The following is a 21898-nucleotide window of genomic DNA, read 5'->3' as shown; positions in this document are numbered from 1 at the left end:
TGATACCTGTGACCCGCTTTCACTGGAACCAAGAATGTGAAAATAAAGTTGCCACCGACAGGAAGTGTTCTTAATGTGCGTGTTCCATGTCCAGTGTCTGCCGCTGGATGAAAGGTACCGAGCTGAGAGAGAAGAATAGTGAAGGTTAGTCCCTCAAAGGGCTTAGGTGGTCTTCTGAAGGAAGAGGACTCCAGGGAGGGGATGAAGGTGTCTGAGAGAATGATACCAGGGGAAGTTTGGAGGCAGGAGTCTGGGCCTCATGTGTCTACTCACTGGTGGAGTGTCAGGGTCTTGTTTTTCTTTCAAAGAGAAGGAACAATTGATAGGAAAATGTAGTTGAGACAGACGAGGGAGCAGGCCAAAACTAGCCCCCCAAAATGTGAGTCTTCGAAATGCAGCAACATCGGAGTTGATGTGGATTAGCGCTTGCGACCTTTATTCCTTTTTTTCCTGACTGCTTTTCCCTTTACTTAACACCTTCATCAGTCTGATGGGAGGCAAAGAACACACTTTGAAAAAAAAAATTGTCAAGTGTTCATTTTTTGTGTGTGTATGTGTGTTCATGTGTGTGCAGGTACACATGCATGAATATGTGCGTGGTGGTCTGGAGATAACCTTGAGTATTATTTCTCAGGTCCCATTCACCTTTATTTCCCCTTCCTTCCTTCCTTCCTTCCTTCCTTCCTTCCTTCCTTCCTTCCTTCCTTCCTTCCTTTTCTTCTTCTCCTTCTTCTTCTTCTTCTTCTTCTTCTTCTTCTTCTTCTTCTTCTTCTTCTTCTTCTTCTGACTGGCTCTCTTGCTTCTTGGAGCTTGCCAAGTAGGCCAGGCTCCATGACCAGCTAGCATCAGGGAATCAGCCTGTCTCCACCTCCCCAGTGGTGGGATTACAGATACATGCTGGGTACCTATTGTTCCCTCTCTCACAACTCAGGTCTTTCCCACCCTCAAGTGCTAACTTTAAGTGGTGTCACACTATGGTGCTATTGTATGAAATCTTTTCTGTCAATGAAAGAAAGATATAGACAATTCATATTATTAGTGACTTGAAATTTCAGTAAAGCAGCAATCACAGTAACTCAACAACCTGGAAAGCCTTGAAGGAAGGGAAGCAGGAATTTTCTTTTAAAACTGGGTCACCATTTATAAGCGACTGTATCTGGTTATAGAGAATATTATTACCCACCTGGCACTCAACCAATCTTGCAGCTGCCTGAGCATCTTTGAACTTTAATCAGAGAAACGAGGAAAATCCCATGGACTACGTGAAAGGACCCAGAAGTGCTTAACACAGAGATTCCAAAATGAAATAAAAACAACACAGGGAAACCCTGTCTCCAAAACCCACACTCACATGGTGCAGATACGCAAACATGCCACGGCATGTGTGTATGGATCAGACGACAACTTGTGGGAGTCAGTTCTTTCTTTGCACCGTCTTGGGGACTGGAACTCAGGTTGTCAGGCTTGCTGCCAGATGAGTGTGCACACACTCAGGCGCACACACAAATAAATAATTAAATAAATTATTATTTTTTTATTTTGGTTTTTGGAGACAGGGTTTCTCTGTGTAGTTTTGGTACCTGTCCTGGATCTCGCTCTGTAGGCCAGGCTGGCCTCGAACTCACAGAGATCCACCTGGCTCTCCCTCCTGAGTGCTGGGATTAAAGGTGTGCATCACCACTGCCCAGTAAATTATAATTTTTTAAAATGGGTTGTTCCTGTGTTGAGGGGGAAAAAAACCACTTTTGATATACCCCAAACCGAGATACATTTCAACAAAGAGAGCTACAAAACATGTGTCTTTTGATCACAAGAAGTCCTCCAACTTGTTTTTATTTCATTTTTACCTATGTTCAACTATCCCACCCCGCCTCCTGCAAAGGACACCACCACCTGATGGCTTCTTTTTAGTTTCCACACTTCTGAAGATACTTTAAGTTAAACACAACAAACTAGAAGTTCGAACCTAGGGTCCACACAATGGAGAACGTGAGGCACTTGCCTTTCTGGATCTGGGTTACTTCCCTCTGGATGACTGTTTCTGTCTCCATCCATTCACCTGCCTATTTCCCAATTTTGTTTTTCTTTACAGCTGAGTGAAATTCTATTGTGTGCACATATATACCACATTTTCATTATCCATCCATCAGCTGATGGACTTCGAGGCTGGTTCCATTCTCTAGTTCTGTGACTAGAGCAGCAAGGAATATGGATAAGCACATGCTTCTACAGCAGGATGTAGGATCTTTGGGGTAGATACTCAGAAGTGGTACATATTGTTCATATTAGCTCTACCCCCAGACTTTTGAGGAACCTCTGTGCTGATTTCCATAGTAACCAGCGTTCACGCCCTCCAACAGTGAATAAAGGTTTGCATTTCCCTTCATCCTTGGTAGCTTTTGTTGTTGCTTTTCTTGATGGCAACCCTTCTGACGCGGTGAGATGGAATCTCAGAGGGGTTTTAAATAGAACGTCTCTGATGGCTAATAATGTTGAACCCTTTTTAAGTGTTGATCATCCATTTGCAGTCCTGTTGAGAACTCTCCGGTCAGACATATAGCTCATTTTTTTTTATTGGTTTATTTGTTGTCTTGATTTTTTTTTTTTTTGAGTTCTTTGGCGTGTGCTACACTTTCTTTTTTTATTGGCTGTCTCCTTTAAACTGGTGTAAAGGCAGGCCTGAGGTCTTGACATTTTCTCCCCTATGATCTTGGCATTTTTCTCTCCTCATAGATCTTATTGCCCATTCCTTTTTCCTTCTTTTCTTTTAAAGACTTGCTTATTTTTATTTTATGTGTATGAGTGGTTCTCCTGGCTGTATGTCTGTGCACCGTGTGCAGGCAGAGCCCACAGAGGCCAGAAGAGGGCGCTATAGATCCTCTGGAATTGGATTATGGATGGTTGGAAACTGCCATAGGGGTGCTGGGAACTGAATGCCCTTCCTCTGTAAGAGCAGTTCTTAATCCCTGAGCCGCTTCCCTGCTCCCCCTCCCCCAGTCTTTCCAGTGCTAGCCCACACGTGGCATTGCTTGTCTGCCTACGATATTAGCTGTACAATCTTCGTAGAGAAGATTCAGGCCTGTCACGGCCAGGTGCTCATAGCCAACACAAAGGCACTTCCTGTCGCAGGGGCAGCATTGACTTGCGAAACAGTACCATAGTATTTATTTAAGTTCTGCACTTAAAATGGAAGCTGGTGTTTTCTTTTTTTCTTTTTTTTAATATAACATTTAAAAAAATTCTTTCACACCACGCACCCCAATTCCCAGTCCGTCCGTGTCCACCCTCCACCCCATAGCCTCCCTGCAAAAAAGAAAAGAAAACAAAATAATAAAACACAACAAAACCCACCTTGTTCCTCTATCTTGCCCACCTCTCCATCATATATTCGCTCATCATCATAGTGGCATTGGGAGCTGCAGTGTGCCACGCAGTACACCCTTTTGTCCACACAGCTTTACTTGCAAATGTTCATTGCTGTGAGTTGTTGGTCTAGTTCAAGGCCTCTGGCTTCTGCTACACCATCAAAACTGGACCCTCACCTAGGATTCTCTCAGATATTCTGCTGTGCCCTGAGTCATGGATATCCTGAGGCTGTGGTTCCACAGGACCAGTCCCTTCATCCGCCGCAGCAGGTCATAAATGGGATAGATATTGGGGTGTGTCCACTCAAAGCCCTGGTTGTGTGTCTGGGTGGTAGCTGGGTTGGTCAGCCGGGCCTCTGCTGGGACCCCCCCTCCCCTCAGGTAAGGGGTGGAGCCAGCTTTCCTGTGCCCACGCCTTCAGGACCAGGTCTTTGGCAATCACACCACCACCAGAACCATCATGCTTCCTGGGGGACAGCTCTCCTGCTTCAGTGACCCACACCCATGCCACTGGCGCTAGCTCTCCCTGTTGGGGGGGCAGGACCAGCTCTCCCATGCCCATGCCACTAGGGCCGGCAAGGGGCGGGGCTTGCTCAGCAAGGACCACGGACTTCACCATAGCTTCAGGGACATCCACTGCAGCTCAGGCAGGGAAGTCATTATGGCCTCCGGTGGCAACTCTGATCGCTCAGATAAGTATGGCCCTGTCTGCAGCAAGGCCCTCTGACATCAACATGGCCTCAGGTGGCGGCCCAGATTACTGACATCCTCATGGTCTTTGCTGATAAGGCAGGTCATGGACTTCTACAAAGACCCCGACTGGGGTAGGGTCATGGACTCAGACGTGGCCCCAAGTGGCAGCACAGGCCACTCCCCTCAGCCATTTCCTCACGGCCATTGCATCTCGGTTAGGCCCCTCTCCACAGCACATGAAGGACTCCACTTCTCTTTCTCTCCCATTTCTCCACCACGTATTTGCTCAAACCGCTTTGCTTTGATTTCTTTCTTTCTTTCAAAGGCTCCACAAAGGCCAGTTTAAGGCCCAGGTGGATAGTCAACAAATGTTTGTTGGAGAACAATGAGAGGTACTTTAAGATAAGGGAAATGCTGGGGAACCCTCAGGTCTTATTGCTGCCTCTGTTGGAAGTACCTCGTGTTTCTTTTCAAGGCAAACCTGTCTCTGTCTTGCTCACACAGCTCAGCAGACAGATTCTGACATCTCTATCTGTACAGCTTCATATTATTTCTTATTGAAACTGAGCCAGGTGTAGGGGAGGAAGTTATACACTTTTAATACTTTTTTTTTTTCTTTTGGTTTTCGAGATAGGGTTTCTCTGTGTAGCTTTGTTCCTTTCCTGGATCTCTCTCTGTAGCCCAGGCTGGCCTCGAACTCACAGAGATCTGCCTGCCTCTGCCTCCCGAGTGCTGGGATTAAAGGCGTGCACTACCACCGCCTAGCCTACTTTTAATCTTTTTACCTCCACTTTTTAATCTTTTTGAGGCTGTTTCACAGTGCAGCTCAGGCTGATCTTGAACTCCTGATCCTCTTGCCTCAGTCTCCCCAGTTCTTGAACTCCTGATTCTCCTGCCTCGGCCTTCCCAAGATTACAGGTGTGTGCCACAATGCTTGGCCTTCACTCCTGGTTTCTGATAGAACAGTTAGTTGACAGTGCAAGGAAAGAGGACTGTGAGAACGAATTAGGTACCTACTTGGGGTCTACTTGGAGTTGAAGATTCCCTCTTTGCCTCCCTGCCTATGCAGGGGATTGGATTCCCTGTCTCTCCGACTTTGTGTGAGGTGCCTGGCAGCCAGCCACACTATACAGGCGTGGGTTTAATTCCTGACCAAACCAGGATGAGCTGATCAGGTCAGAACTGGCTGATGTTCAGAAAAGGCTTCCAGAATCAGAGCGAGCATCCTGAGAAGTCATGCCCACAGGGTCGTCCGTCCTTCTTTCCTTCCCTCCCTCCATCCTTCCCTTCCTACTTTCATCCTTCCCTTCCTCCCTCCCTCCCTCATTCCCTCCCTCCCTTCTTCCTCCCCTCCCTCTCTCTTTCCTTCTTCCTTCCATAGGTGTTCTCTCTCCCTCCCTTTCTCCCTCCTTTTCTCTCTCCGCACCCCCCCCCCCCGCGCATGCGCGCACCTTTGCTACTTTGCTAAAGTGCTGGACCTAGAGACATACGTCACCGCTCTCAGCTTAGATCTCATTTCTGTCCTCCCCATGTTTCCTGTTTCCCTCTCTTCATTCATCTCTGTCTGTGCCCGTCTCCATTCACTGATCTCTTGTCTTTCCCCTGCTATGGTTCACTCTTGTTCTAGCCTCCTTGCTCCCTTTGCCCATTCTTGTACTACGTATCTTTTCCCGGGGAAACCATCTCCCTTTCTCTCTTGTGCTACTCAGCTCTGTTCTGTTGTTCTAACGAAATGCCTTGGATAACGAGCTCACACGTGAAAAGGCCTGTTTAGTTTATGGATTTGGAAGCCCCGGTCCGTGATTTCTCTTGGTCTCTGCTGAGACAGCACATCAAGGCTGGAGCGTGTGTCCGAACAAACTTCTCACCCCGTGACTCAGGAAGTAAAAAGAGCAACAGGAAGAGCTCATGCTCCCATAGTCCCCTTTGATGGCACACCCCCAATGACACATAGACTTCCTCCGAAGCTGCTTCCATGAAAGGTTCCATCACCTCGCTGTAACATCACTCTGGGGACCAAGCCTTTAAGACATGGGCCTCTGGAAGACACTCATGCAAACTGTAAACATCACATATCCTCTGTCCCTCAACCTCGCTCTTCACGTTGAGTACAGACTCATGACGTTTTAACAGCTGCCCCTTCACCTCTCCTTTGCTCTTTCTAGGAATTTCTTGATGAGACTAGGGAGGACTGAGTTGGGGGGCTCCATGAAATCCTTGGCTGGAGAAAACACGCGTGGACGCATTTTTGAGTGCAGGCAGCCACGAAAGTAGATTTGTAGCTAATCCTAAATGCAGGAAAAGATTTTCAATTACAAAGCTCATAAAGTGTAGAGATGAGGGAACCTGGCTGCGTGCTGCGTTTGACTAATGGTCTCAAAGTGCTTTGAAATCTTTGGCATGTGCCGGTCTCTCTTTCTTCCCTAATCTTCAAACCCACGGGTTTTAATGGGAAACACGATCTTCTTTTCTGATTCATTTACACTTAGCTCATCTGAGTATTGTTTTCGAAAAACCATCTGAAGTCCAAGAAGTTTTATGAGATCTTTAAAGACTTGGTTTTTGAACAAGGAAGTTGTGTACTGCCAATATAAATGGGCCTTGAACCCTGGTGGGGTTTGGGGCCAGGATCTGTGGCACTAAGCTGGGTTGAGACTTGGCAAAGGCCGATCTCAATTCCTGACAGAAACTGGGCTTTCGCTTTCAGGATTAATAGTGAGTTCAGTGTTTGAGATGAGCGACCATCTCGTGTGATATTACGTGGGGGACACAGTGCAATTCCCAAGGATTGTCTTGCTAGTCATATAAATAACAAGAGACTTGTGGAAGACTATGACTCCAATGGTATCTGCCAGCAGCCCCTGCCCGAGTAGGGCTGCTTGCTCGTGCATATGCTTGTATATTCATGGTGGTGGAGATACGCATATGTTCCAGCATGTGTATGGGCTCCTCTAGTGAGCATTCCCACTAGAGATTACTCATGTGGGAGGTTATAAATTGGCTGAAGATGCATCAGAAATGCTGCCCCCCCACTGCTGTCAAGAGAAAGATTGCATTGTGTATTTTCAATAGTAGAAGACATTTGTAATTTTTTCTTTCTTTCTTTTTGATGTGTGCATGGTATATGTAAGCGGTATGGTGTGTGTGTGTGTGTGTGTGTGTGTGTGTGTGTGTGTGTGTGTGTGTGTGTGATGCTTGCCTTTATGTTTGTTCAGAGGCCAGAGGAGGACATTGGGTGTCCTGTGTTATCATTTCTGCCTTACTCCCTTGAGACAGGGTCTCTCACCTAACCTTGAGCCAGGTTGATGGCTGGCAAGTCCCAGCATCCTTCATTTCCTTCCCCCACCCCATGCAGTGCTGGGCTTACAAGTTCCTGTGACCATGTTCTGCTTTTGTGTGGGTGCCGGGGATTTGAACTCAGGTCCTTGGAGTTGCACAACAGGTACTCTTACCTCCTGAGCTATTTCCGCAGGAAACACTTCTCTGTGGAGCTGTAGAGCAGAGTAAAAGTCAGTTTCATTGCAAATACAGTGATTGCAAGCAGATCCCCCGATTATCTAGAGACTGAAATCCAGACAGGTGGGGTGACTTGCTCAAAGTAAAGTAGCAAGGCTAAGTCCCAAGGGTGTGCTTCCAGCTGTGACCTCTGCAGACAGCTGCTTCTCCTGTCCTGGATGCGGCATTGACATAGGTCATCCATCCCTCTTGGTCCTGGGAGACCAATGGTCCCATCCATTACTGAAGACTAGTAAAGACTTCTTGTTGGTGACGCTGTCCTGGGTCATTCTTCCCTTGTCAGGTCTCTTCCTCACTTCTCACCCCATGGCCTCCTTCATCAAAATGTTCTCAACCTTGCCTCACGCTTCCTTCCCCACTCCCTGTCAGCTACAACTAGCTGCTTAGAAAAATTCCTACAGGACACACAAAATCTTCATGGGCAGGCTTGAACTGTAGCTAGGAAATGGTTTTTGTTTTTTGTTTTTTGTTTTTTGTTTTTTTTTTTTTCTGCTGTGAATTGTCCACAAGATGACAAAGAATTATCGGCTATGCTATGACATAGGATCATGGAGATCAAATCCAGGCTTGTGAGTAACAAATTCTGTTACTTTTCTCTAAGTGTTACTTAATTCAGTTGTTTATCTTCTTAAAGGCTTTATTTAGCTCTTGTTTCCCCAACCAGATAGGTTTCCTTAACACAAAGGCTTTGTGCCTTGGGATACTTTGTAGCTCCAGATAGATACAAGGATGCTGTCTGTGTATCTGTATGCCTTTGGCTCAGCAGACCCTTGACAGACATTTGTTCCTTTGTCTTATAATTCATACAGAACCCAAAGATGCAGACGTGAGACAGTGTGTTGACCCTCCCCCTCACTACGGTTCATTTTGACCTGGATCTGAGGCTGAATTGGAATTATCTTGTACATTGGGACAAGCTGTTAGGGCGGGAAGGGACTTTTCACCCAGTTGCTGTGTGTTGAGGAAGCAGGATTTCTGAGAGCAGAGGGTGAAGTGCCTGTGCCCTGTAGTAATTGGTAATCATTTTAGGCTGGAGCCCGGGTGTATTTCTTGGATGACAGTGATTCTAAGACGCTGCTCTTGAAGAAAGGGAGTGTTCAGGCAGCTGGAGGCCCAGGCTTCTCCGATCAAACACTCACCAGTATTTCTGCAACGTATAGAGAAAAGTGGATCAGAGATTGCTTCCTCAACTTGAAATGATCTTTTTTTTCATCATCAATATTTCTTAAATCATTCTCACTGGCTACCAGTTGTCCCAAGCTGATGTATGGAAAGCTAGTAAACAAAAGGCAATCAAACTTATTAATAGGAGAGAAAACCAAAGCCTGAGAAAAGACCCTTCTTAGTTTATGTTCTTAAAACTTTGTCTATTTTATGTGTATCACTGTTTTGTCTGCATATGTGTATGGGCACCTGGAGGTCAGAAGAGGGCATCAAACCCCTGGATCTGGAGTAACAGATAGTTGTGAACCAATATGTGGGTGCTGGGAATCTAATCCAGGTCCTCTGAAAGAGCAGCCAGTGCTCTTAACCACCGAAACCACCAAGCTATTTCTCCAGGCCCTTTTTTTTTTTTAAAAATACAGTTATTATCATGGACTTTCGATTTCAGGCATGTAATAACAGCATGCATTCTGTTGATAACATTGTTTTATTTCAAATGTTAGCAGTAAAGATGTCATTTCCTGGTTTTCTCCAAAACTCTCTTTCACCCCCTCCCTCCAGCGCGCGGGTGCGCGCGTACACACACACACACACACACACACACACACACACACACACACACACACACACACTTTAGGAATACAAAATGCTCCACTCTGCAAGGACCACCGCCTGGGCGGTCTCTGCGGGTTTTCTTCATTTACAGGGCGCCCCCTGCTGCCCGCCATGCATTCTCGACCCTCCAATTCCAGAAGTAGGGTACCACCAAGTCACCCGGAGTTATCCTTAGGTCTAATAGGACTAATCACTTTCCAAAGGACAGCTCAGCCTACTTCGGATAGCCTTTTTCTGGGGCCCGACCTAGTGTTTTAATCCAACTCCTGTCGACAATATACGAGCACACTCGGGTAAGAAAGTGCCTGAGTTTCCAATTGCATACCCTGAATCTATAGGGCTGCTAGAAAAAAAGGCTGTTCCGGTACCGTTCTGAGCCCTTTGTCTTCTCCTGGGACTGGGGACCGAGGACTCGGGGAGCAGGGACCTCAGTCCACCCGACCCACAGCCCCGATCCCTGGATGCGGAGGGTGGTGGCTCGTTTCTCCCGGCTCATCTCAAGCTTTCCCCAATTAGGATTTGCTGCCTGACGTCACGTCTGTCGCAGATTGGCTGTTCAGATCTGACACACGGCTCCACCGGGGAGAAGAAACTTTTAAAAGACTTAGCAGCCGGGCCTGCCTCCGAGCGTCCAGCGCTCACGATCGTCCTCTCCCACCCTCGCGGGTTGGCGCCCGTGGTACCCCGGCTGCACCCCGCGACACCCCGGCTGAGCCAGGGGACCCTCACCTTGCGCAGCCCGCGCCCCTCCCCTACTCCCCACCCCAACTCCCGCCTCCTGCTCGCCACCGCTCCCGGCTGGGGTCCGCTGCCGCTCAGCCGCCCGCAAAGCTCCCTCCCCTGCGGCCACCCAGTCGGCCTCCACCCCGCCGCGTCCCGGCTCTCCGCGGAGTCCTCGGGGGATACCGAGCGAGCGAGCGAGCGAGCGAGCGAGCGCGCCGGGGCAGGGCGAGCCGCGCGGCCGGAGACTGGCCGCGATGGCGGGAGCCTGGCTCAGGTGGGGACTCCTGCTCTGGGCAGGGCTGCTAGCGTGGTCTGCGCACGGCCGGGTGCGGAGGATCACGTACGTGGTGCGCCCGGGCCCGGGGCTGGCGGCCGGAGCCTTGCCTCTGGCTGGGCCCCCACGGACCTTCAACGTCGCGCTGGACGCCAGGTACAGCCGCAGCTCATCGGCCACCTCCAGCCGCTCCTTGGCCGGGCCCCCAGCCGAGCGGACCCGGCGCACCAGCCAGCCTGGAGGCGCGGCCCTGCCCGGGCTGCGATCACCGCTGCCACCCGAGCCCGCGCGTCCGGGGGCGCCCGGCCGGCAGCTCCACTCTAAGGCCGGTGCTCAGCCCGCGGTCACCCGCTTCGCCAAACATGGCAGGCAAGTCGTGCGCTCCAAAGTGCCCCAGGACACCCAGAGCGCCGGGGGCTCCAGGCTGCAGGTTCAGCAGAAGCAGCAGCTGCAAGGGTAAGCCCACGCTCTGCCCGCCTCCCGCGCGGGGGACCCGCCGGGGCTCGGGGGACGGTCTCCTCCCCACCGGGGGCGCTGCGGGGAAGGGGCGAGCGCGGGGGAAGCCCGCTCACTTTTACTGGCGTTTAACTCCGAGTGCATTGTTAGGGAGCTGCGGGGGAAACACAAAAGGCATTTATTTCTTCCCCGGGGCGTAACCTCCTGTGCGCAAACCCTTCTGCTCCTAGACCATGGGCGTAAACATGAAGTCACTAGAGCTTAATCCCAAGGCATCAATTAAACTTCTTGCAACTCGGTTTTTTATTTTGGTTTACCTAATGAAAAAGGGATTGGGAGTGAAAGTTGGCTTTAAAGACCCAGCTCTCCTTGGGCATCCTGGCAATTGTAGACCTGGGTTTCCTGGCACCTGTGGGGGTCGGCTGTCCTACGGTGGTAGGGGTTGGGCTTTGGAGAGCAGTGGGGCTTGGAAGGTTTGTTATTCGGTGCTGGGGTGCTGGTTAAGTATCCCCACGGCACTGCTTTCTCTCCATTAATCACAAGTTGGGGTGGGGGCGTCTTAATTTGGACATTTGGCTCCCCCCCCAAGGCTGGATCCCCTAGGAGTGATCTCACTTTGTGTGTGTGTGTGTGTGTGTGTGTGTGTGTGTGTGTGTGTGTGTGTTGGGGATGGGGGTGGGAGGAGAGGACGCTTCTCTCTGAAGCAAAGTGGGCCCAGAGAATATACAGACTACATTTGACTCTGTTTTAATTTGGGGGTTAAGACAACCATTAGTTTGGATTTTTATTCTCCACCCTTTGGCTCCTTCATCCTCCGCAGGTGAATGGTCCCCTTACCCTTTCACTTGGGCAACTTTGGGTTGGGCATCCTGAGTGCGTAGAGCTCTCTTTAATCCAGAGGAATGTGGAAGCAAGAGACTGGCTTTTCAGGAACGCTCTGAAAGCGGGAATTCTTGGGAAGTGAGCGTCGTTGGACTCAGGGGTCTGGTTTTGTTTCAGGATCAATGTCTGTGGAGGGCAGTGCTGCCATGGCTGGAGTAAGGCCCCCGGCTCTCAGAGATGCACCAAACGTAAGTTACGGTACTCACAGCGGCCTTGCACAACGGGCCAGGTGTGTGTGTGTCAGGGTGGGGTGAGGGAGGGAGGTTCTACAGGGGGCCTCTTGAAGAAGCAGGTGCTGCCCCCGGGATTCGAAATCTGAAACACAGTCCACCTGCATTCTGCATAACCCTCAAAGAAGGACTGGGTTATGCGGGTCCACCAGCATTATGTTAGCCAAGATTCCTCGGCACTCAACTGTCTCATTTGAGTCAGGTGTTAGGGAGAAAAAAAAAATTCCATTTGAGGGTAGACTGTGTGCCAGAACCAATACGATTATTTTAAACATGGCACCAACAAATAAGAAGCATCCTTTACCATGGTGGGAGAAGAGGGATGGAAAGGAGAGATCCTTTCCTGGAATAAGGCGGGGAGAGTTGCAGTACTGGGGATTAAGTTTAAGACTACCCAGGTGCTGAGCAAGCTCTCTGTCAATGAGCTATTAATACATTGTGCATCAATACACACAGCCCCCTCTCCCCTGTTTCTAGAATTACAGACCTGATCTAACCAGGCCCAACATTTTAAGTGTATAAAGCTTTCTGAGAAGAGTTGCCCGCATCCTCCATCCTTGGGGGGTCCAGTTCTTTTCCAGAATCTTTCTGCACTTGGGGTTTCTCCCAGTTAATATATATGCTTAATGGTATAGTTTTATTAATAATACATATAGATATGAGAACACTGAAGAATATTCCTTACGAACATAGTGAAGTTAAAGATTAAGCTAAATGTATATAGAGGCCCCCTTGACAAGTTAGCTGAGAATAAAAAAAATTTTACCTCCATTCCAGAACAAGCAAGCATTAAAATTTTTATTACTACTTTTTAAAATTTTGTGTGTGTGTGAGTGTTTTACCTGCACGTATGTCTGTGTACTATGTATGTGCCTAGTACATGTAGAGAGGCCAGAAGAGGGTGTCAGATCCCCCAGAACTAGAGTTACAGATGGTTGTTAACCATCATGTCGGTGCTGGGACCTGAACGCTGGCCCTCTGCAAGAGCAGCCAGTACTCTTACCCACTAGCCCCCAAAGTAAGCCTTTCTAGATGTTCTCTTTGTAGAGTTTGAGCTATTATTGTGTGAACTGGAGTGGCCCAAAATTTCAGCGGCTAGTGACGTATACTTCATGAATAAAACCCAGCAATGTGCCCTGTGCATTAGTTTGGGTTTTATAATACTGATGGGTGAGTAAAGACTTGATTCCATCACTCTGGTGACCTTATCTGTTAAAAAAAATGCCTTTAGTTCATGAGGTAAACAGAGGGATTTTAAGTGGATGAAGAGGACCCATGTCTGTGTTTTAGGATTTGATCAAAGAGCAATGACTAATTTAACAGACCTCCTGAGGGTCGAACTCCAGCTGCTAGATCAGAAATGCTTTGGTCTGTAGGCATTGTAAGTTAATACATATATATGTTTGTATTTAGACCAGGCTGGTCTTGAACTCACAGAGATCTGCCTGCTTTGCCTCCCGAGTGCTGGGATTAAAGGTGTGTGCCATCACTGCCTGGTTCCATTTTTTCTGTTCTTAACCTTTTAGATTACACTTGACAGAATTGACAGATGTGGCAGCAATCCTGTGTTAGGATTACTTCTAGTAACTGCATCTGCCTCAAAGCTGCTATGACAGGTTTGGCCTGTAACATGGTGGGTAACCTTCTGTGATAGCACCAAGGCAACGAGGTATTGCTGTGTGAAGCCAGCTACCCACAGGGCAGGCGCTGGGGAGGTAGCTTACTTGATGAAGTATTTGCTATGCATGCAAAGGACCCGAATTTGATCCCTAGAACCTGCCTAAAAAAGCCAGGAGACAAAGACAGTGGATCCCTGGAGCTCAGTGGCTGGTCAGCCTGGCCTAATTGGTGAGTTCCAGGTTAATGAGAGACCCTGTCTCAAAAAATACGGTGGAGGGCTTCTGAAGAATGACATTCAAGATTGACCTGTGGTCTCTACGTGCACAGCACACACATGCACATGTACTGGTGCACATGTCCTCTCACACAAGCACTAACCCCACACACATACAAACCTGCTGGAGCGTGCTCTGAGGTTTCACTAAGATTTTTTGGGGGCAAGTGGCAGAGTGCTTTTTCTGAAAAGGAGACAGCCCCAGAGATTTCCCCCTTTCTGGGGGCCCAGGGTACCCAAGAAGTCCTAGAAAGGGACTGTCTGGATAGTGAACAGTTGAATCATGATTTCCTGCTTCTCCAGGTCAGGGAGGCAAGAACCTGTGTCTGCCTGTGTGTAGCTGGCTTTGCTGCCTGTGTGTAGCTGGCTTTGCTCCCCGCAGCTCCAGAAAGAGGGGTCACTGGCCGCTTGTTGGTTGAGAGAGTTAGGGCTGCATCATTGTGGTCGGAGCTGGAGGAAGTGGCTGTACTGTGCTCATCTCCTGATACCTGGGACATATACCTCTGCCTTTGAGGAGGAAGCTGTAGATAACACTGAATCTAGACAGTTGAGCACCAGTTCCCTTTCTGGCGCTTTTCTGACCAGTGCTAGAAACTCAAATCACAACTCCTTCTAGGAACGTTATGTTGCTGAAACAGAGCCTGGGCAGCTGAGTACACATAGCATTTATGAGATGAGCACTTTTTTCTTTTAAAAAGCTATTATTTTTATTTATGTGCTTATTCTTTATTTTATAGCAATATATATGTACACACACACACACACACACACACACACACACACACACACACACACACATATATGAAGTTCAATGCCCATGGAATCCAGGAGAGAGTGTCAGACCCCTTGGGTCATAAGGTAGTCAGTTGTAAGTAGCTCAATGTGGGTGAACCTGGGTCCTCTGAAAGGGCATCAAGTGCTCTTAACTACTGAGTCATCTATCTCTCCAGTCCAGAGATGGGTGTTTTTAATGGGAGTCTTATTTCAGGTGTGTCCTGAAAGGTGAGGGAACCATTGTCTTTAGACAGGACTACCAGAGTTAACATTGGTACCGCTCGCTTTTATCCATGGATTAGCAGCATGATGTCAGAAAGGCCTTGGGTTTCGAAGACCCATGTTCACATGCTGAAGCCTCCACCAGCTGTGTGGCTTTGAGGAATTCACCTGGTCTCTCTGAGGCTACACTTTCTTCTACAGAAATGACTAAACTGGAACCAGGCTCCCCCTGTTGGATTGTTGGAGATGTCAAGATGAAAAGGAATGGGTGTGAAAGCTACTCTGAAACAGAGATTCTTAGGTTTAGTTTTGGATCAAGTCAAGTAAACTCTCATTTATAAATTACACGACTTTCTTCTTTCCCTGTGTATGCATTTTTTTTTTAAAGTATAGTGGATGATTTTTTTTTTCTACCACAGTGTGTATCCATTATGTTTTTGGCCAAACAAATGTTTGGGACTTTGATTTTATTTGATTATGTGTTTATATATAATGAGATATGTTGAGGATGGGACCCACGTTCAAACATGAAGTTCATTTGTATATATCCTTTATATATAACCTGAAGGTAATTTTACACAATATTTTTTAGTGTGCTTGCATTTTGACTGAACTGTTTCCAGGAAGTCAGGTATGGAATTTTCCACTTGTGGTGTCTGGTTGGTACTAGAAAGTTTCAGATTTGGGATTTCGGGCTCGAGATGCCCAATCTGTCTTCCTTTATAGTTATTGGGTTGTTTTGTACCTTTGAATGATTTATTTTGAAAAGACTTTAAAGGAGACTAACTATGGAGCACAGGGAGATAACCCAGTCAGTAAAGGGCTTGCGATGCAAGCATGAGGAACTAGGTGCCCATCTTTGGCACTTCAAGCTGGGCATGGTGCTAGGAGCCTGTACCCAGCTCTGGGGAGGTGGTGACAGGTAGATGTTTGGAGTTTGTTGGCTTGCCTGTCTAGACAAATTGGTGAGCTCTGGGCTCAGGAAAGTCGCTATTTCCACAAACAAACAAACAAACAGTGGAAAACAATTGAGGAAGACATCTACCTCTGGCTTCTACATGCACTCACACACACGAGTGCAAACTCACACTTACCCAAGCCCACACTCATGTGAACTTGTACATACACACACATACACATACACACACACACACACACACACACACACCTATGAAACATTAAATACATGTCTCTAGTTCTCTTTGTGTTAAAGCCTGCTGCTTGGGGGACAGTACTTTAAAGTATTTGTAAAACAGATGGGAATTGATAGAAAGCATCCCGTCACCAATTTTTATCAGTATAACTACTTCACTAAGTAGCAATGATATTCAGACGACAAAATAAATTGATGTGTGGTTCTCTTTCTCTCAGTATTGACAACTGTGCATGAATGTAGTCCATTATACAGGAATACAAAACCAGCGATGTGTCAACATGGCAAAGTGTATGGGTAGGTAACAATGTATAACCCACAGTATTTAATAGTTATCATATTTTAAGGATAATTTAAAGGGTCCACATAGATTATGTCAACTGCACCAAAAGAATCTCTGCACAGGCGATTGGATGTGTTTGTGGTCTCCATTGTTTGATTAATCCTGTGAAGAAAATAATGCATTCCTTTGGGCCAGCTTGGATTGCTTTGAGTTGATTGGAACTTAATTTAAATGTTCCATGGGCAAATGCTTCTGGAGACAGACGGAAGATTTAGTGAACCTTAAATTGCAAACCAGAGATGAGAAACACGCAGGCAGCAGGACCCACACGGGGCAAAGAATGCCTCTGTGCAGGCACCGTGGTGGTCCTGGCGCTCCAGCCACCCAGTCCCTGTGCGGAGATGCCAAACTGCACATTAATGCTGCTTTTCCACACACACACACAGATACACACACACAGACACACAGACACACAGACACACACACACACACACACACACAGAGTCTGTCTGTCTGTCTGTCTGTCTGTCTGTGTGTGTGTGTTGGTATTTCTAGGAGTTGTAATCATAGCATGGGATATGTCTTTCGAGCTTTTAATATTGAGGACTGTTAGTAGTGATCAAGAGATGATATCGCATGTGTTCTCTCTCCAATGACAACATTCACAGAAGGATTTTGGGGCTTAGGGGACTGTCCTCGGAGTGGAAACATTAAGCCCCGGATGTGTGCCATCTCCCCCTCCTCATTTTTCCATTTCTTCCCTTTGTCTAAACTACCCCATCACTGTCTCTTTCCGTCTTTTTTTTTTTTTTTTGTCCCTTTATGTTTTTCCAGAGTTAATGTGGCTCAGGGACAAACTCTGCCAGGGGGTGCCGAGCTAATGAGGAGACAGAATGTGGGAACAGAAAACACAAAAGAATAAAGGTGAAGGAGCGCGAAGCCGGCCTGGCAGGATGAGGCAGAAGAGAAACGAGGGCAGACAGGACTCCGAGCGGGTGCCTGGCACGGTGCAGGCCCTTTGTAAACGCTCGCATGGATCTTTTATTTATTTAGCGGATATCTGTTTAGTTTTTACCATGTGCCAGGTTCTATGAATAGGGGAGAAATGCAGCCAGCTGTAGGGAGTGCGGAGTCTGGTTTTACTCATGGAACTCATGGCACATCAAATGACTTGTTCTCTCCTTAGGAAGGAACAGAAAATCGATATTCCATTGCTTTTCCATTGGCGTTCAGCCCATACTGCTGGGGGGGGGGGAGTGGGGGTGCAGGAGGTGGGGGGAAAAAAAACCGTGAAAACCAACCCTAGAAATGCTCACTAAGTTCCACGCAGAGGAGATCCCGATATTTGTTCCCACGGGATCAGAGAGGCTGCCGTACATGGCATCATTCAGGAGGGTGCAGCTTGTGGAGGGTAGGTGACTGGGAGGACCACCCTCAGGCTGTCTCCTGTCCCCTTTTGGCTCAGCTCACTAGCCCGGCCTGAGAGAGGGGCCCAGGACGATCACACATTTTTCATAGGCCTGCCACGGCCATTGACAGCTGCTTTGCCGATCCATCTGCCGCAAAGTTTACCGTAGCAGCTGCTGGGGCGGCTGTTCCGTCTGTGTCCTCAGCCCTGACCCCAGTCCTGGGAGCTGGGGTGGGAGGGCTCGACTGGAAAATCTCGTCATGTGGCGCAGACATTGACGAGAAGGGAGAGGGGGACCCCGGGGTCAAGTTCACACCGGGTCAAATATGTGTTCTCAACACTAGTTAAAACAAACATTTAGGAACCATAAATTCTGTGTGGTGGTAGTGCTTAAGCCTTCGGAGTGCAGCACTCCTCCAGCCCCGGCCGGTCCGCAGGCGGCACCCGCTCCTGGTCACATCCACAAGACTGAAGCTTCCTAGTTCGGCGACGAGACCTTTGGCAGCCACAGGGCTTGGTTATTGCTGGCTTTTCATCCGTTGTTGAGACTCTTCCAGACACACTCAAATTCATTCCAGTATACGGATGACATTTTCTTAAAATGCACATTTCCTTCCAAGTTCTAGCAAGGAAGGAGCCAGGGTAACGGCGGGCTTGAGGACTGTGTCAACCCTCTTAACCCTTGACCCTATCGGGTCATACAAGGAGCAGGCATGGTGAAGCTAAGTTTTTGTGAGACCTCAGATGTCACAGGACTTTTTTTTTTTTTTTAAATCGTCACCCTCTGTGAATTTATTATTTTTATTTCATATATTTTATTATGTAGTTTATACTTTTATCATTTATAGATATTATAAATTTTATTTATTAAAGAAACGGTGGGGTTTATTGAGGCAGCAGGCATGATCTGTTACCTCGTTGCCATGGCAATCAGCGCTTTCCTGCCTAAATTGGCTCCCTGGTTTTCCAAACGACGACGTTAGCAATGCTCCACTGTAACAAAACCACACACCCCAAACTAGATGCCCGAGAGCCACAGAAACTTATCGTCTCACAGTTTGGGTGGCCAGAAGCTGCAAACCAAGAGCGTCCAGGGCTGGTTCCTTCGAAGGACCTCTCATTGCACGTCACGATTTCTCCTTGTGTTGTCCACACACGGCCTCGTTCTGTTTATGACTTTCATTGCGTCCAAATTCTCACTTCATAGAAGAGTCCCCCCGCTCAGAATCGGGACTACTCCCAGCGAAGATCCTCCCTTCAAATCAACTCACAGTCTGAGGTACCAGGAGTTAGGGTGTCAACTGATCTCTTTTTGGGTTGGGGGAGAGGACCACAATTTAAGCTGTGCGCGGCAGGAGGTGTGGGCTACTCAGAGGTGGGTTCCCCGCTGGGCATTTGGAGGTTTCCTTCCAGTGTGTGAGGACTTCGTAGCTCTCTTGCCAAGCAGCCCTTGACTATAGATTTAGCTTGGCTCCTTTCCCCAAGGCTCCCCAGCGTTTTACAAGAGACAAGGCAATCGTTGTAGGTGATTTGTTTACGCCTCTGGCCATTTTTCTCTGGCCTGTTTCACAGAGGTCTAGATGAGTGATTCTCAAACATGATTATCTAGAAAGTTCTCTGCGGGAGCTATTGTTATAAAATCAGAGATGTGGGAGTGCCAATAAGTGCCCCGAAGTGTGACATAGTTCACACTTGGAGACGATGATCCAGGAGGGAGCTAATCCCAGAGGTTGGTTTGACACTGGGTGTGGGCGATGAAAGGGCAGGGGCCACACTTAACAAATTAGAGAGAGAGGAAAAAAAAAAAATCTAAGGCAGGAACCCTCAGCTTGGATTAGCTCAGTTTTAAGCATAGTTGTGTGCACTCTTTTCCGTCTTTAAAAAATATATTTAGTTCCATCTTTGTTGAATGTGTATGGTTTTGCAATATTTTGAAATCTGGAAACATTTTTAATAGTGTCTAGATGATTAAAAGCTTTTTAAAATTTTTGTATTTGTCTCACTCTCGGTCTGTGTGTGTGTGTGTGTGTGTGTGTGTGTGTGTGTATACACATGCGCGCTCCATGGTGCAGGTATGGAGGTCAGAGGTCATCTTGACTCTCTCTTTCCACCATGTGGGTTCTGGAGATTGAACTCAGGCTGTAAGACTTTTTGGAACATGACTTTACCAGCCTAGCTATTCCATTGGCCCCAAAGATTTTTCACATTTTTATTTTAGTTTTAAATTTTAAGCACTGTAACTCTTAGGAGGGCATGTATGTATGTGCGTTTTCTATTAAACACCCAATTTTTAAAAAAGATTTATTTATTTGTTTATTAACGAGTCTATGTGTGTGTGTGCGTGTGCCTTCATGAATTTATGTGTACAACTTGAATGCAGGAGTCTGTGAAGGTCAGAAGAGGGCATCAGATACCTTGGAACTGGAGTTACAGGTGGTTGTGTGGTGCTCCATGTCTGCTGAGGTCTGGACCTGGGTCTTTGGCAAGAGTAGTAAGTAGGCAGGCACTCGCTCTTAACTGCTGAGCCCTCTCTCCAGCCCTAAACATTCTATTTTGAATTATAAAACAGTTTAAACACACAAAGCCAGGAAGTAATATATCTAACGGCTGTTCGTTAGTGTTATGCTTCTAAAAGCCCCCTGATGTGGCGATTAACCGTAATGATTTATAGGGGAGGGAGAGGCTATGGTCTTATTTTTTCTCTAGTGCATGTTTTACTAATAATAACTCCTGCTCTTTTAGTTCAGAGAGAATAAAACATGATTTGTTGGTGTCACACCAACTGGTTATCGTTTGGGAACTTGTGGAAAAATACATAGGAGCCATATTTGAGGAATGTGTTTTCCTTTGCCTGTAAATCCGCTGTACTATTTATTATGGACGGAGCCCTTCAGGTAGCTGACGTTCCATGTACTGGGAGCATGTACAGACCTTGTGGCTATAAGACAGCGATGTTCCTGGGTGCTTTCTCTCCCTTCCCAGCCTCCTCGTGCTGGTCAGGTTCTTTCCCTTCCTCTTATAGCTTGCCTTCATTATATCTGCCTGAATGAGAGGCTGTGGGGCTCAGTTCTGTCTTTGGAATTGGAGTTCAGGGCTTGGATCTTGACCTTTTTGCTTCCCCACGGCATGACTCAGATAAACCTCTGGGAATCTGAGCAAGGCAGGTTTACTCTGTTCGGCCAAATAGATAGAATAGTCTGTCTATCATTCTGAGGCCTTCTGCGGTGTGTGAGCTAATGCATGAAAAGCTCCCGGAGACTAGGGCCCCTGCTTAACCGATTTAACATCAATGGCTCTCAGTGGCTCTGGTTTGCTCAGGACTGCCCCCTCCTGGTTTCTTCCTGGAGCTCACACACTACTTAGGTTTTTGGTGAAGAAAAAAAAAATCCCACTGCTCACTCACCCTTTGGGATTTTTCCTTTGCTTGGCTCTGCATTTGGCTGGGCATGTCTGTTGCTCTGTTGCTTGATCAGTGCGGAGCTCCCGGGCGGGAAGTGTGGTTTGCTCTGTTACTTTTTTATGTGCTCAGGCCCCTTGGGTTGCCATAGTACCAGTGCTAATGGAGTTGCATAGAATTACATTGACTGGCAAGTGTAACTTGGTGGGTTAGAAACACAGTCCCCAGAACACCCTGTGGTGTCCGGCTTTCTCCTCTCTTGGTTGATTCTCATCTTTTTGACAGTTACCTCCATTTTCTTTGCTTTTCTGTGCATGCTTATCCTGGCCCACCAGACGCTGCTAATGCCGGCCGGCTATTCAAGGGCACCCACCTTATTCAGTTACCCCCCTCTTTCTCTCTGTAAGGTCATCCTGGCATAGCCCAACCTTTAAGATGACTTTCCCTTTCTCCCTGCCAATTTTAGAATCTTTCTGCTCAACATCATCTGATAGAGATTTGGGACTAAGTAAAATGAATGTGGTATGATTTTCCCCTGTAATTTTAGATCCCCAAATACTGCTCTTGGCCAACTATACTATTCCCTGTGGCTTTTTTCCCTCCACTGCATTTGAGTAATATTGTTGGCAGGGCTGTCGGTAAACAGTTTGTGAAATGTTGTGTTTTGTAAATGAGAAGATGGATGGGTTGGTTTTTAAGTATACGCTCTCGGTTCTGCTGGGCCAGATAAAAGATGCGTTTGGCCGGTGCGTGGGGTGATGGGGTGCAGGGAGATGTTGTCATCTGAAGTAGGTGAGGTCAACTCTCCTGCAGCCCCGTGGTTCCTTGCTGTTTACAAACGGAGAAGCA

General features: G+C 47.5%; 1 protein-coding gene across 2 annotated transcripts in view; it reads left to right on the top strand.

The window, feature by feature from the left end:
* The first annotated feature begins 10315 nt into the window (after positions 1 to 10315).
* The window catches only part of Ltbp1 (latent transforming growth factor beta binding protein 1), a 392973-nt gene continuing 381390 nt past the window's right edge, over positions 10316 to 21898 (top strand). For both annotated transcript variants that reach the window (XM_059248705.1, XM_059248704.1), the window contains exons 1-2: positions 10316 to 10806; positions 11806 to 11876. In XM_059248705.1, coding sequence (XP_059104688.1) covers positions 10331 to 10806; positions 11806 to 11876 — 547 coding nt within the window. In that variant the 5' untranslated portion in view covers positions 10316 to 10330. The remainder of the gene's footprint in view (positions 10807 to 11805; positions 11877 to 21898) is intronic.

The sequence above is a fragment of the Peromyscus eremicus genome, chromosome 22 (assembly GCF_949786415.1).
Source record: "Peromyscus eremicus chromosome 22, PerEre_H2_v1, whole genome shotgun sequence".
In the NCBI taxonomy this organism is placed as follows: Eukaryota; Metazoa; Chordata; class Mammalia; order Rodentia; family Cricetidae; genus Peromyscus; species Peromyscus eremicus.
The sequence above is the reverse complement of the archived record's forward strand: the minus strand, read 5'-3'. Positions and strand labels throughout refer to the sequence as shown.